Source organism: Penicillium atrosanguineum, assembly GCF_028827265.1.
Source record: "Penicillium atrosanguineum strain IBT 20685 chromosome Unknown utg000003l_segment0_segment0, whole genome shotgun sequence".
In the NCBI taxonomy this organism is placed as follows: domain Eukaryota; kingdom Fungi; phylum Ascomycota; class Eurotiomycetes; order Eurotiales; family Aspergillaceae; genus Penicillium; species Penicillium atrosanguineum.
The window spans coordinates 1345980-1361810 of record NW_026623135.1 but is presented as its reverse complement, the minus strand read 5'-3'; the positions used below and the strand labels follow the sequence as shown (position 1 = coordinate 1361810).

The window sequence follows — 15831 nt, the reverse complement described above, 5'->3', positions numbered from 1 at the left end:
TACGTGTTTCCGCGGGGGAAGCACGAAAATAGATATACGCCCCCGCAGTTGGCGCACTTCTGTTCCATACGAAGACTATTCTTGTACCGCTCGCACTCCCGAGAAAGGTGCTCGTCGGCATAGAACACACACTTGGCTCCGTTAGGACGGGTTGATCCTATGTGTCCAAATTGTTGACACCGGTGACATTGTCGACTACGAGCAGCCCGGCCATATAAGACCGTGGTCAGATAGCTATCACCAAGCAGGGATTTCAGGTCAATGGCCTTATTCGCCGCAACTAGGGAATGGGAATCCAGTTCCATAACCATCGAGCCTGCTTTCTTGCCGTCAGGAATGACCGCCCAATGCAGATTGATCACCTTGGTATCCTCGCCCCAGTTCTTCTGGTCCATCGTCTAACTCTTTAATCGCTCGTGCTTGGGCATATTCCAGCTCCGTTGCCTTGTATTGCCAAGCCCTATTGATAGCTTTCATTTGTAGTCTCTGCTGCTCCATATTTTCAAGATGTAACATAATGACTTGATAACATGAGTAAACTGGTAAAAAAAACATCATGTCTCACTTCATTTGGGTGAATGCCCAAGTTTCGGAAGATTCTTATCGCATGACATTTGAAGAGAGGGGGAGTCAGTGTTATGGCGTAATAGTCTCCATAGATTATATCTTCCGCGAGGCTAGCGAAACAAGACTTAGTGCATATAACTATGTGCAGCTTCCCCTCACGATAGGTCAAAACAGCCTTTCCGCATTGAAATTCAAGCTCTTTCTTCGGACACTGCTGCCCATTTGCCAAGGCCCAGACCTCGGGGTTAACTATGAGGTGATCTGATCTCTGTACTAGTATTATGATCATAGAAAGTCTCCGGCCAACAAGACAAATTGTGTTATTCCAAATTAGAATCACAGACACGATTCTTGTCACCAGATTGCCGTTTTTTGATGGCTGCCAGTAAAGTTTGACGTGCTAACATATTTCAGCTGTATCCTAATTTCCGTAATGAAGACTTGAATGATTGAAGCTAGCTATGAAACATACCTACCTACTCTAGACGCTCACTGGCCCTACTCAAATACATTCTCGAAGAATGGGTTCAACAAAGACTCCTTCTCACATGCTTGTTTTTGCCAATAAACCGACGGAGAAGACCATTCTTTCGCGCATTTTCAACAACGTGACCATCCACAAGAGCAAAGTCCTTGAACTTGCGGGGTGGCACCTTGTTAGCATATAGCGCATCAATTTCCGTATACGATCGGTTCTTAGTCTCCGGTTGGAAAAAGTAAAGACCGACCATAATGAACAGCTCGGCTCCTACGAACAGGAACATGACCTTGCCACCCCAATTGAGCTCATCCGGATTGATAAAGTATGGGAAGATAGACGAAAGGAGCAGTGCCGTTAGCTGCTGGCAGATCAACACGAAGGAGATTGTCTTAGGGCGAGTAGCCTGAGCAGCAGTTTCCTGGGCCACAGCCCATCCGTAACATCCAACTGTGGCGGTGTATAACATAGACCATGTGATCATGAATGCAAGAAGAGCGATGCTGGCGGATGTATTTGTTGTTGGTGCCATGGAGACTCCGGCAATGATGACAGACCAAAACATGAGTAATGTACCCCCGCCGATAAGCCCTTTTCTGCGTGGAATGACATCTGAGAAGCAAACCGCCACAAAGTTGGAGAGAAGTTGCAAGGATGATGAGATTGCAGTTAATTGAAAAGAGTCGGTTTGGCCAATCAATTGGAAATAATAGGTTTGATAAGTATTCGCAAAGTAACCTCCGCTGAAATTCTGTGACTGAAGGCCAAGAACGGCAACAAAGGTACGTGATCTGTGCTCCTTGGTGAAGATACTCTTCCAGCTTGTCTGACTGGCGTCGTTTTCCTCACTTTCTGTCTGCCTCAATTCGGTCTTGATTGTCTCAACGCAGGTATCCACGTCGGCTTCAGGACCATAGAGCCTAGTGATGGCTTTGCGAGCGTCATTTTCACGGCCTTTCTTTACGTACCATACTGGACTCTCAGGAAGAAATGGCAGGCCGCAAAGATAAATACCAGGCATCATAAACGTCATGACGAAGGCAAGCTTGAAAGACCATACGCCCTGGATGCCAGACGCACCATAGCCAGTTATCGATGAGCAGAATTGTCCGAAAACAATAACCATGTTGGTCAGAGACGATGCCGTGCTGCGTAGATTTGTTGGTGCGTTTTCAGTAACGTAAAGTGGAGGGATTACTGTGGAGAGCCCGACAGATAGTCCGAGAAGAAGTTTGGATACAAAAAGAACAGGCAGATTTGGTGCAAAGACCAATGCAAATGATGAGCTAAGTGAGATAGCGACCGCAGTATAGAGCAGGAACTTTCGACCCCAAAAGTCCGCGAATTGCCCGGCAGCATAACCGCCGAAGACTTGTCCGATTGTTGATGCTGCATTCCAGAGCGATTGCCACAAGGCAGGAATCACATATTCATCGCCAGCGGCATAGTAATTGCCATAGGCTTTGCGAAATTCTGGGAAAGCAATGGCCACACCAGAAAGGCCAGCATCGTATCCCCAGCTGAAGACGAGGAGCATGGTATATAGCGTCCATATGCAGAATCGTTTTTCCGCTTTGATGGCCCCCCAAAGCTGGCGCCATTGTTCCTTTGGTGTCATTGCAGGAATATGATGATCCTCAAATTTGGCGGGCAGAGGATCCGACAGAGACTCAACATGAGCGATGCCTGGCTTTTCAGCCTCTATGTGTTTGTTTGAGGAGTCCATGGCTTGTAAAGGGAAAGAAGTAGTACAAAGCTGGGGTTTCCTCCAAGATAGGTGCTTTCAGGTGGAGCATATTGGCATTTTATGTCTTTCAAGATTCGCTCCGTGTCAAACCCCACGGGGAAACCCAGCGGTCAGGACTCCAGAATGAAGCTCGAGGTGATTCTGTGGAGCATCCTCGGCGATATAACAAGTTCAAACCTTCCACAGTATCTCCGGTTGAGCTCATTTGATTCCGCAGGGGAATTTCAAGAGTCAGGAATACGGGAGAAACTTTGGAGGACCCCGGGAAAATCTCGGCGAAACCATTATTGACGGAATTTCCCGCTATATTGCCGCTTCAATGAGCAGAGCTGTTGAACTTTTAAGCAAGCAGGAATATCCCTTGATCCCATCATGTCCTGTTTTAATTTTCCCTTTCATAATGACAAGTCCATCAAGCTCCGGAGAAACCTCGCATAGACCAGCCTCTGATGGGTCAACTGGGGTAACTACTCCCGAGGACTTGAGCGTCCAGATCCTAAATACCGCCAAAAGTTTTACACGGTGGCGTCCCTCGTACCACCTGATGCCTCACACGGGATGGATGAATGATCCCTGCGCACCGGGATATGATCCCGACACCGGTTTATATTATGTCTCTTTCCAGTGGAACCCCAATGGCCCCGATTGGGGTGATATCTGTTGGGGAACTGCGACTTCGCGAGACTTGATTCATTGGGAAATTCAAGACCAGCCTATCCTCCAGCCAAACAATAGCTATGATTCAAAAGGCGTCTTTACTGGGTGCTTTGTCAAATTGAAGGACGGTTCTTTGAACTATATCTACACCTCTGTCAGCGCGCTTCCCATCCATCATACGCTGCCACATCAACGAGGATGTGAGACTTTAAGCATTGCAACGTCTTTTGATCATGGCGATACTTGGAACAAAAGTGAAAGAAATCCCACCTTGCCCGGTGAGCCGGCTGGTCTTGACGTGACCGGCTGGAGGGATCCTTTCTGTGCTCCATGGCCCAACATGAGTAAAGCTCTGGGGCTGGATTCAGGGACATTGTTCGGTGTTGTCTCGGGAGGTATCCGTGGTGTTACGCCCACAACCTTCCTATACAAGATCAGCTCGGAAGATCTTGGAGACTGGGCCTACATCAGCCCGCTCACAAACTTTGGCTTAAATTTTAGACCATCAAGGTGGTCCGGCGACTTGGGCAAGAACTGGGAGGTGACAAACTTCTTGACTCTGAACGATGAGACGGATGTGTCTATCAGTCATGAGCTCCTTATCATGGGTATCGAAGGCTGTCTTGAGGACAACTCAGAAGGATCCAAGAGAGATGGAGGCCCGTCACGTCCAAGTCGTGGGCAACTTTGGATGTCTGGATGCCTTCAGAAGATTAATGATTCCGATGAAGTCACCATGTCTTATGACTTTGGAGGCCATCTTGACCATGGGTGCTTGTATGCCGCCAATTCATTCTTCGACCCAAGGAGTCAGAGGCACATCTACTGGGGTTGGATCACCGAGGAAGATCTTTGTGATGAAATCCGTCATCAGCAAGGCTGGAGCGGAACGTTGTCGATGCCCCGTCAGATACAGATACAGACAGTGCACAGCGTGACAGGTGCTCTGGTTTCAATACTTTCATCAATCACTTCTGTCGATCTGAAGAAAGAGGAGAACGGAACATTCACTGTTCGAACTTTAGCCAGCGAGCCTTACCAGCCCTTGGTCAATCATCTTCGACACGCACCAAATGTTCGACAGTATTGTGTAGGAAAAACAACATTTGAGCCTAGTGGACAAGAAATTGAACTCCCATGGAATGGACCACGAAGCATTCACTGGGAGCTTGAATGCTCCTTCAAGATTTCCGGTTCGTGCTCCAAGGTTGGAGTTTCGATCGGTCACACAAGAGGTAAGCCAGATCATTCACGCATTTCTATTATGAGCCGCGCTAACACTACAGACTTTGCCAACTCGACGACGATGATTTTTGAACCACTGCGCGAGACATTTACAATCAATCGACCTTCATTTCCAGGCCTAGGCTCAGCTCTGTTGATCAACTCTTCGCCTGAAGTAGCACCACACACGTTGTTTACGACACGCAACCCGGATACCAATGAAGAATGCACTGAGACATTGGATATTCGTGCTTGGCGCGATAACTCGGTTCTCGAAATATTCGTGAACGGTCGCACGGCGATTTCTACTCGTCTTTATGCAGCCGAGGAAACTCATGGCATGCGATTCTTTGCTTTTAATGGAGACTCTTCTCTGGGTACAGTGAATGCCAATCACCCAGGTTATACGGAATTGGAGTATGCAACACTTTGGAATGATATTGTAGTTTAAATTGATATATACTACCTGTCGGAGCCGATTTTAATAGAACCTTAGCACAACCTACCAACATGGTGAATACTAGATGATGCAACTAATAACCGTTCTTGAGATAGTCGCCTTTCTCAGGAATGGTAATCAATCCTCTTCGCTCTTTAAGCCTCCATTGCATCGCTTTTAGAGTGTGGTATAGGAAGGTCAATGTTGGCATTGGCACGCCGCGCGACAAGCCTTCTCTCAACGGTTCGCCAACTAATGTCTCGAACTCGACAAGATTGCCCTGGATATATTTAGCAAAAACTCGACTCCAAAGAAGATGACTCTACCTTTTGGACATCCTCCTGCATGCTCGGTTGGAAATACATCGTCAGAGGGTCGACATTGATCGTCCAATCCTCGATTCCCGAAGGAAGAAGGACCCCCGCGGCCTTGGCAGCGGCCACAAGCTCTTTCATGGCCGGTCGCAAAAGCGTTTCAACAGTATCATCCGCGAGACGAATGCGCCCTGTGTCCAGTCCCGTGATTGCACAGATCGGGTTGAGACAGGCATTGTAGACCAGTTTCCGCCATCGATGAAACGGAACATCGGAAGTGAACGAGCAATCTGTCTTGCCGCCATCGGAGTACATTTTGATGAACTCTTGTGCTTTCGCATCTTCTTTTTCTATTGAGAGATTTGAATTTCGGAATGCCCCAACGATAAGCCGATCAGCTTCTTCGTGCTCGATGACTGCTGGAGCTATTTCGTGGGACCCGATGAGGCTGACTCCTGAAAGGCAGATGTTGTTGGGATATTTGTCCAAGAATGGCTTTTGGATGTTCAATCCGTTCTGAATGAGGACGATAGTGGTTTTTCCTGGAATCACAGCGGGCTCTATCAACTCTGCTGCAGTCGGGGGCTGATCTGGAGTGTTTTTGGTTGTCATGACCACATAATCGAACTCGGTCTCAGAGGGCGCGGGGATCTGGTTCACCACTGATCCATTCATCAGCTTGGATCAACAGAGTCAAACTACTCAATGCTCTCACCTTTACTGGGCCTCCAGCCGTGGATTTTTCCATGGTCGCATGATTGTATGTGAAAGCCTTCGGATACTACTTTCGAATAATTCGATCGAAGAACTGCGGTGACTGCAGCGCGCCCGCTACTTTCCAGGTTAAGCGCCGCGATCACACCAACTCCGCCACAGCCGACGAGGAGAACTTGAGCTTTGTCCGACACGGTCATAGCTAAATGGTTGATTTAATTTAGCCAGCGAGAGTATTTTGAAGGTCTATGTATGAAGAAGAGAGGGCCGTCGGACATACCTTCCCTAATCGATGTTTGACTTCCGCGCTATCTTCTTACCGGGATCTCAGCTGCCAATCAGGCTATCATGTTCGTTCAAATGTTTACTATCTAAACAATTATCTATTCAACTGAGCCTGTCGGTCAGCCCGACTCTCCCGAGAGGGGTCGAAGTCTCCAAATGTGTCAACTTCCACACCCCGCATATACTGCAATGGAGGTTTTAATTCAACATATCCGATATTCGGACTCGACAACTCAAAGCCCATAGCCCTCTGAACCGCGGGTGCCCATGCAAGGACTTCCTCGGCGGAGTTGGCCAGATAAGTATTCTCCTCTTGTCGATGGTATCCAGGTGTGAAAAACATCCCCTGGAGGATCCGACGCTCACTTGCCGTAATATTCGTGCCTCCAGCGTGATATAACCCGCCCAGCATGACCCAGCAATCGGTGACATCCATCAGCGCAGGTCTCGTGAGGCTTGGGCGCTCGATTGGAACCCCAAACGTGACTGCTAGGAATAGCTATGATTGTGCCATTATCCCCTGTAGGTTTCATGCCAGGGATCATGAATGCCATCCTGACATCGCAGCCGACGCGATAGCCTGAAGAGGTCTAGCCCTCGTGATCTACGTGATAATTCTTATCGCCTCGGTGTAATCGTTGAGCTTTTGCGCCGGGTCCCACGTCATTTTGCGCCAGGTCCCACGTCAAATGCCATCGCGATTGAGCATATTGCTTCACTCGTGTACGTGTTTTGTCTCGCCCTAAAAATTCGATGTTGACTTGTCCACGAATTTCGCATTGAGAGTGCGGACTAGTGGATTGATGAGCCACTGCTCTCTGGCTGTCTTGCTGCGGCCCATTAGATTTGAACAGCGCCGTGTCTCCGGTGGAAAGGGATCGCCCTGTGTGGAGTTAGAATGTGTGATACTTGAAGTTCAGCAAATAGACTCTTTTATAAAAGCACCTCCAAACTCACTGTAGACACTTTGCGTCGGGCAATGAATGTAAAAATAATTTGGTTGAGCATTTCAAGGGATTGGATAGAAAGGGTCCAAGGCTTTCCGTTCGTGGAATGGAAGTGGCATGCGGCGTTCACGTCTCGTCGCGCCCGATGGATCGCACTATGAATTAAGAATCCGGCGGCGTTTGCCGGGCGAGTCATGTTACCACGCCCTGCAACGCCCTCCTCGCTGATAAATATCATGTCAGAGGGTTTAATAAGGCCAAAGTGAAGTCCAAGTCTCCAGTACTATATCAAGCCAGCTTCCTTCGAGTATATTTCACTCAGTTCTATTTTCTCTCGCAGGTTTGTCGAGGAAAAATCGGGGGTTTCAAGATTGCGCAGGGTAATGTGTCCCACCCTTGCCTCAACGAATCCAGGTCTCGCAAAAATATGAATGCGCCGACCATATTATTGAACAAACATTCTTGGGAATTCCAGGGAGGGGGGTTCATTGTGACAAAGCCGCAAACCCTGTGGCTTTCGTGGCGGAGACATTGTTGTCCGCTGAGAGGGTCATATCTTTCGGTCGATAGGGGGAAAAATTCAAGATAAAAAAGCGGCAAGGAAGTGAAGAGATCTGACGAGTTAGATTTCTAGCTATGTGGTCTGTAAATTGATATCGTAGTTGGCTCGCCCAGCTCTTATCACTGCGGGGGGTTGTTTTGGGAAGGCCAGACCGAAGTCCAAACTAGATAGCCACCGAGAGGAATTCTGAGATTATGCACCATTTAAAAAGCTTCCTTGCTCCATTTCTACTCCTAACTCGAGTCGTTATTGCTTATTTCTTGAATTGTAGGAATACCGATATGGATGATAAACTGAAGGGCGATGGCTTCGCCGAAGATAATCAAACCTATCTGAACCCCGTCACTTCAGTCCAAGAAGGGCATGTTGATGTAGATTCGCAGCGAAATGGCAATTTTCATCGGACTTTGACTCCACGGATGATCCACGTAAGTCCACTTCGCAGCGGAGACGCATGATGAATGCTGACACGTCCTGAACAGGTCATTTCTCTGGGATCAAATGTTGGCAGTGGCCTTTTCATTGCTACTGGAAAGGCCTTGGCAGATGGAGGCCCTGGAAGCATGTTTATCGGCTACCTTATTGTCTGCATCGGTGTTTGGGCTAATCTTCAATGCCTAACGGAGATGACTATCGCGTTCCCCACTTCGGGGAACTATATAGACTATGCTGATCGATGGGTGGACCCAGCCTTGGCTTTTGGAGCTGGACTTGCAGAATGGCTTGGTAGGTATTATGGCAATGAATGGGACCGTGAATTGACAAACGATGATTAGGATGGACATCTGTATTTGCATCCGAAGCAACATTTTTCGTCGTTTTGGTCAACTATTGGTCTGGTGATACAATTCCAGAGGCTGCTTTGCGTGAGTAAATACTGATTCTTAGAGACAAAGTCAGTGGAACTGATTTTTGTACAGTGAGCATTTTTCTGGTCATCTGTCTCGTCGTATTCTTCATGCCCAACAAGATCTTCGGATGGCTTCAGTACTTCGGCTCAATGGTAAAAGTCTTCTTGTTCTTATTCATCGTCATCGTCTCTTTGGCTATCATTGGTGGGGCCGGCCCTGATGGATATGTGCGCAACGGAAGCACCTGGACCGATTTGCCTGCCTTTAAAAATGGGTTTGGGGTATGTCCTAATGTTTGCGTGTACAGAGGTCATAGACACTAATATACTGTAACAGGGATTTGCCAATGCCGCGATTCTCGCTATTTGGGCGACTGGAGACCAGGTATTTATTGGTGTCATGGGAGGAGAGGCCGAGTCACCTCGCTGGTCAATGGCACATTCAGCAAACTTGGTTCCCTGGCGAGTTGGAGTTTTCTACCTTGTCTCGGTCGTGCTCGTTTCCATCATTGTGCCTTCAACCGATAAGAACCTCCTAGGTGGTTCCGGAGCAGCGGCTTCTCCGTTTGTAATTGCGGTCCAGGGTGCAGGAATTAAAGGAGTTCCGGATTTGATCAATGCTTGCATGATCATTGGTGTCACAGCAATTGCCATGGAGAGTATTTTCCTACCTTCCAGAATCTTACGAACTATGGCTCACCAGAGACTTCTTCCTTCTTTCATTGCCAAGGTTGATGAAAGGGGCCGGCCTAGATGGGCGCTCGCGATTACCGCTGCTGTAGCTATTATTTTGACATATATGGGCTTAAGTGGTATGGTTCAAACCCTTACTATGATTGCTCTATCAACGATTGCTAACCTGTGCGATATGATACAGCTGGTGGATTAAAAGTTCTGAATTGGCTCATCTCTATCACGAGTGCATCATTCTTTGTCAATTGGGCGATTATTGCATTCACATCTCTTCGGTTCCGGGCGGTCTTGAAAGCGCAGAAAAGTCCAATTTTTGATCAACAATATGGCTGGAAATCCAATCTTTGGCCACTTGCGCCAGTAATAGTGTTGATTATATCGACCATGCTTTTTGCCTGTCTTCTTTATCTTAGCATTCAACCTGTGGTATGTACTTTCTAAATTTTTTTGAAACATCACCTAACAGGACTGACATTATTTAGGCTGGAGGTGGCTTCACAGCTTACAATTTCTTCTCGAACATGATCGGCTTGATTCTCATTTTCACAGCAACCATTGGCTTTAAGATCATATTTCGAACACCCTGGCGCGACCCGGCAACAGCGGACTTGGTGACGGGTCATCGAGAATTGACAACTAAGGAGATCCGACATCTGGATGCTTACTATAATCGCCCACTGTGGCGGCGAATTGGTACTTACGTACGGATGTGGTAGACATATCTATTTCCAAGGTGCAAGCCTCAATGAACACTTCTTGCTATATACCTCTCCTTTTTAAATGTTTACTGTAATTGATTCTCCATCTACAGCTTTCCTCTTTTTTTTCAATGTCTCCAAAACTTCCTTCGCGCCATCCTCGCCTGAGCTGACCGCTCCCTCCATATACCCTTTCCACTCTCTAGCGAACTCCGTTCCCACAAAATGGATATTACCGACCGGTGCCTTCCACAAACTTCCCACAGATGAAATGACTCCTGGTGCACTGATAGGACACACAGCTCCCTGGCTCCACTCTTCATTCATCCACTGGCGCTCCAGAACATCAATTGGATCCAAGGCTCTATCATCTCCCGTTATCTGACGAAGGTGCATTAAGACAATAGCTTGTCTTTTAAAAGGAGTAAGCTTGCTCCACTTTTCACCAACTGATCCATTCACAAAACATGTGAGAGAATACTGTTCGTCAAGTGGGCTGCTCGTGTCTCGAGCCACAACAATGGGACCTTCATAACTCAAGATCAAGCCACATAGCTTTTTGTCAACCCACCATGGCTCCCGATACACAGCGATCAGCTTGGTGTAGACCCCCAGTTTGGTACTGTTACTGGCAGCCCACTTGCGCTCCGGCAATGCTGGGGAAAATGTGATCATTTTGTACATTGGAGTTGGAATCGAGATGACCAGCTTTCGTGCCGTGAATATGCTTTCTTTCGAATATGGTGAAGCCACTGTCACTTGCACATGATCACCGCGATCCGATACGACTTTAACTGCTGACATTAGACGGATCGAACATTGTGGCAGTAACTCTGCGATATTAATAGCAACTTGCTGAGTTCCTAATGTGTTATGTCAATATATATTTTAGGATTCACGGTAAAGTTATCTTACCCGTTCGAAAGCGCAGATACTGCCCTCCGTGCTTGCTGTCAGAGCGCATTTGCATCAAGCCTCCGCCCTTAGCGCAATAATCTATGAAGCTCGCAGCACTAATCTCATTCGAGTCCACACCAAGCATGACCTGAGTCCAAATATTGATCATCTTGATCGTGCGCTCCGTGGCGTTCTGGTGTTTGACGAAATCATGCATAGTGACCTCATCCAATTCTGTGAGCAGCTGATCTGGGCAAACTGCAAGCAGTGATTCCCGGATTGTGATCGAGGCATCGTGGATCAAGTCCCTGATCCGTTCCAAATCTTGAACATCAGATTTATTTTCAAACTGCTCCACACATCAGCTCAAACCCCACACCCTGACCACTTAAAAGATATACATACCGGTGGTGTAGATCCATACGCAAATGGAAGAATTTTTCCATCCACGTCCTGCAGTAGCCCATTGCCCTCGGTATTTTGCTTGATCAACTCAAGCCCAAAGCGTTGCGCATAGCTGTACATTCGATGCTGGTTCGTGTCATTGATCCAAGCAGCACCCAGATCAACACAACCACCTGTCTCAAGTGACGCAGTGCATGTTTTGCCTCCTACTCGATCACGCGCTTCAAGGACAAGTACAGAATGGCCTGCTTCGTGGATGGTTAAAGCAGTTTGAAGTCCGCTGAGGCCAGCGCCAATGATAATAGTATCGTACATGTTGCGCGAGTCAGAGGAAGCAAGGCATCGATCGAAAAAGCTGGGCTCGATGGGAAATATTATCTACCCAGCATATGAGGGGTAATTCGCTCTAAGTGCAGTAAGTCTTTATCTTCGTTGCTAGTATCGATAGTATCGATAGCATTCTGAATCGGGAAGGCATTCCCGAAGATCCATTTCGCCATCCATTAACACTTGTACAGCGCTCAAAAATAACTTATCACCAGGTTGGTGGGGGCGATGCAGAGGGCGTTCTCCTCCCAATTTCCTGGGATAGGGGAAGTTACTGATCAGAAATCTGACAAAAATGAGTCGTAACCAACAAACAGGTAGCGATCGTCTCTTGCTGATGGAAGTCAGCCGTGATCTGTCCGATAACGAGGCCCCACAGGCCAAGGGGGCAACGAGAGTCGATCGGAATGCAAAAAAAATTTCAACTAAATAAACCCTCGTGACTATCGATCGGAAGGTGTTCTGACGAACTTTGTGAATTAAAGTTTGATTTTTAGAGATGTGAGCCTATTCCCTATCCACGTTGGGAGCAAATGGTGCACACGGGGTAAGATCAGCGCGGCTGAGGCCTGAGTTCAAAGGGCAAAAAAACGGGTGTCCCTTGCATCACCCTTGTGTTCAGCTGGAATTTTCTTTTTGTCGAGACGCTGTGTGTAATTGTTTTTTTTTATCTCCCTTGGGCTGGTTACCTTCACTCTTATTCCCTATTATGATGGAGTTAATGTTTTATCTAATAACACCCTAGGGGTGTTTGTTCATTTTAAATCACTTTGCACCCAAAATGACGTCTGAATTCCTTCCTTTGCGCAAGCTGCCTCTGGAGCTTTCACAAGGGGTTTTATTATATCTCGATATTGAGTTATTTTATTCTGCGACGCTCGCTTGTCGGACATGGCGCCATTATGCTCTAGAACATTATATATTCCGCAAACAATTGGAAAGCACTCCGATGAGAGACTCGATTCCTACAGACCCTTCTCCATCTGATCTGCATTTATTGTTCAATGACGTATCGAGGACACATTTACTTGGCCTTCGTGTTGGCGAGTGTCAAAAGGTCTGCAATTCACGACCAGGTTGCGCCAGTAATGTTCCCGTCTGGTCTCACCACGGCATACTTTGGGCTGAGATGCAAGGTCTCAACATAAAGATCGCATCGCCATCGAGCACCATTCAGCTAAGGCTGAGCCCTGCAATTTTTCCACGACCAGAAGAAGTCAGCAAAGCACGGCAATGGTTTCATACTGGCGGTCAAGTCGCCCGATACCAGATTGAAAACCCCCGCCAAAATTGGCCCACGGTGGCCTCTACGCCTGGATATTCTAGAGCACAATATCATAAATATTCGGCTCACTCGGCTTAACACTGGGGGTCACAGAAAGTCAGGGGAATTGTACAAGGTTAAAGCACAGTCCTGTGGATTTAATTTCAGGTGGACATTGTTTGCATACTAAACGCCGACTTTGAGGCACTTAAATTTCTGGACATAATTCTTAGACGCATTTCTCAACTTGTCTCAACCTTTGTCAGGCTAAAGACTTATTGTACGATTTGAGCGATGGATATATGTATCAGGAGAAGTATCATTGGAAGAAACAATCTTAGGATACTTGCGAATACCGCAATTCTCGGCTTACGGGCCGTTGGGAACTAGCTTTTTGGAGACTGGGGCTCCAGGGGTTAGCTATATTCGCCTCTTTTCGGGGGCCGGTCCAACGGGCCTGATAGCCGTTATTTTTCCGTTCACTAGGAACTTCCTGTATTTAAAAAGTCTACCTGGAGCAAGCACCACTTTATCCATGTACCCGTTGGCCAATGTACCTGAGTTTGAGCTAGATCCTGATCAATGCCCTTCGTCCCAGCCAACGTGTTGGTCAGTGTACTACCTACCATCATTCTATAGTACAAGGACCCCAAAATGTTGTCATCCCCGCTGCCGATCAATTTCGAGTCAGGCAATCGTATCGAACTCCATCACGATCATCATACCTTTATATAACAGGGACTACGTAGCCTCATGGATAGAAGATCGGATTATAATTAATAATGAATAACGGAAAATGAATAAAAAAGGAATGGAAACCTGGAGATATACATAGTTGAGCTGCAGGTGCAGATGACAGGTGGGGCGCGCGGTGGACCCGATTGATAAGTGGTCGCAGCTCTGTTGACAAGGCCCCTGTTTCTTTTTTCCCCCTGAGCGGTTTTACTCTCTTTCCACCTACCCCCCTGATCATTGAATCCCATGTCGGACCCAAAGCCTGTTGAAATCCCCGTAGCTGAGCCTAAGGGCGAAGCTGTGGAAGCTACCGAGCCCGAGATCCGCGCTCCTGCCACCGAAAACACCGACAAGGATGTTGCGCCCAAGGCAGATGAACCTACCAAGGACGAAACACCCAAGCTTGAGGAGCCTGCCCAGGAAGCTATCTCTGCTCCCGCCGCTCCTGCTGCGGCCCCGGAATCCGAAGCCAAGCTTGAGGAGCAGAAGCCTCAGAAGCCCGCATACCTGACTAATATCCCGTCCCTCGAACAATTCTTCGACCACCTTCCCGAGCTTCTCAGCAAGACTGGCTATGAAGAGATGTGGGGTGTTTCATTGAAAAACAGCGAGGATATTCCGACCGTCAATGTGCTGATCAAGTTCCTGCGCGCCAACGAGGGTGATCTCCAGGCAGCGGAGGAGCAGCTTCGCAAAGCTCTTGAATGGCGCAAGGAGACCAAGCCCCTCGAGCTAGTTGAGTCTGGTCGCTACAGTGCGAGTAAGTTCGGTGGCCTGGGCTACCTTACTACTTACGAAGAGGATGGTCGTCCTTTGGTGTTCACCTGGAACATCTACGGGGCCGTGAAGGATATGACTGCCACTTTTGCGGATGCTGATGAGTGAGTGACACTACCAATCTTGTTAGGCGATGAGCTAAGCTGATACCAATTAGGTTCGTCAAGTGGCGTGCTGCGCTGATGGAGATGGCAGTGCAGGATCTCAACATGAAGAACGCAACCTCTGTCATTGACTACGATGGCGAAAATGATCCCTACCAGATGATCCAGGTCCACGACTACCTCAATGTGAAGTTCTTCCGCATGGACCCCGCCGTTCGTACTGCGAGTAAGAAGGTAATCGATGTCTTCTCTACCGCCTACCCTGAGCTGTTGCGCGAGAAGTTCTTCATCAATGTTCCATCTATCATGGGCTGGATGTTCTCTGCCATGAAGCTCATTCTGAGCCGTAACACCACTCGGAAATTCCACCCCATCAGTAATGGTGCCAACTTGGCTCGTGAGTTCACTCCTGCCTTGTCGGAGAAGATCCCCAAGGCCTACGGTGGAAAGGGAGCGGATCTGAAGGATGAGGGTCGGACAGTTCCACTAATTGAAGACGAGGAAGAGAAGGAGGAAACCAAGCCTACTAAAGCTGCCAAAGAGACTACATTCCCAGAGACCCCTGCCCAAACCGAGGAGCCAACCAAGACTGAGGAAGCGGCCAAGGCTGGGCCCGCTCGGAGGGCTAACATGGAGGAAGTGAAGGAAGGGTCAAACTAATGACTTGCGAGCAGTCTCTTGTGATACCCTGAGGAGCAGTGCTCGACACTCTCCGCTCTTGTTTTTGGTCCCAATCTCTTTACGAAGTGACAGTTAGATAATAGTTAATCATATTCGAAATCAGTCTCAACTCCAAACTCTTGCGACTTAATTTCCGAACCCTACCCTTTGACACGGCACTCTACGGCTAGGTATAGCCATCGATCCCTGATTTCCACGAATAGACGTGTATTACTCGACAACAAGCTAGGGAGCCAAATGTCGATGCTCAAGGAGCACGGACTAAAGACAATGCTCCTGTGCATGACGAGAAACACTCAAAGACCCAAACCTTTCATGTAACATTATGACCTTGGCATCTTGAAATAAACTACGTACTCTGCCTTTAAGGCTGAATGGACCCACTACCGCCGCGCCTGATTACGCAAAATGATGTGGGCGCCTTTGAGCTAGTTCAATGATTTCAATGATTTTGAGACGATGACTT

General features: G+C 47.8%; 6 protein-coding genes across 6 annotated transcripts; 3 read left to right on the top strand and 3 right to left on the bottom strand.

Annotated features, from left to right (window-relative positions):
• Positions 1–1094: 1094 nt before the first annotated feature.
• On the bottom strand, positions 1095–2771 carry N7443_003927 (UBX domain-containing protein 1; the record flags this gene model as incomplete). The annotated part of the gene is made up of 1 exon (XM_056883983.1): positions 1095–2771. One exon carries the CDS (start codon positions 2769–2771, stop codon positions 1095–1097), a length of 1677 nt encoding a protein of 558 aa, XP_056742261.1.
• Positions 2772–3192: 421 nt separating this feature from the next.
• N7443_003926 (glycoside hydrolase family 32 protein) lies at positions 3193–5124 on the top strand (the record flags this gene model as incomplete). The annotated part of the gene is made up of 1 exon (XM_056883982.1): positions 3193–5124. The coding sequence occupies one exon, from the start codon at positions 3193–3195 to the stop codon at positions 5122–5124; it is 1932 nt and encodes a 643-aa protein (XP_056742260.1).
• Positions 5125–5206: 82 nt separating this feature from the next.
• Positions 5207–6861, bottom strand: N7443_003925 (ketopantoate reductase family protein; the record flags this gene model as incomplete). The annotated part of the gene is made up of 4 exons (XM_056883981.1): positions 5207–5392; positions 5439–6088; positions 6142–6342; positions 6555–6861. 4 exons carry the CDS (start codon positions 6859–6861, stop codon positions 5207–5209), a joined length of 1344 nt encoding a protein of 447 aa, XP_056742259.1.
• A 1267-nt stretch (positions 6862–8128) lies between these two features.
• On the top strand, positions 8129–10193 carry N7443_003924 (uncharacterized protein; the record flags this gene model as incomplete). The annotated part of the gene is made up of 7 exons (XM_056883980.1): positions 8129–8362; positions 8417–8660; positions 8711–8800; positions 8855–9066; positions 9122–9596; positions 9662–9903; positions 9960–10193. The coding sequence occupies 7 exons, from the start codon at positions 8129–8131 to the stop codon at positions 10191–10193; spliced, it is 1731 nt and encodes a 576-aa protein (XP_056742258.1).
• Positions 10194–10253: 60 nt separating this feature from the next.
• N7443_003923 (flavin monoamine oxidase family protein) lies at positions 10254–11792 on the bottom strand (the record flags this gene model as incomplete). Its single annotated transcript, XM_056883979.1, has 3 exons — positions 10254–11038; positions 11091–11421; positions 11478–11792. The coding sequence occupies 3 exons, from the start codon at positions 11790–11792 to the stop codon at positions 10254–10256; spliced, it is 1431 nt and encodes a 476-aa protein (XP_056742257.1).
• A 2257-nt stretch (positions 11793–14049) lies between these two features.
• sfh5 (CRAL/TRIO domain protein) lies at positions 14050–15344 on the top strand (the record flags this gene model as incomplete). Its single annotated transcript, XM_056883978.1, has 2 exons — positions 14050–14684; positions 14738–15344. The coding sequence occupies 2 exons, from the start codon at positions 14050–14052 to the stop codon at positions 15342–15344; spliced, it is 1242 nt and encodes a 413-aa protein (XP_056742256.1).
• Positions 15345–15831: the final 487 nt, after the last annotated feature.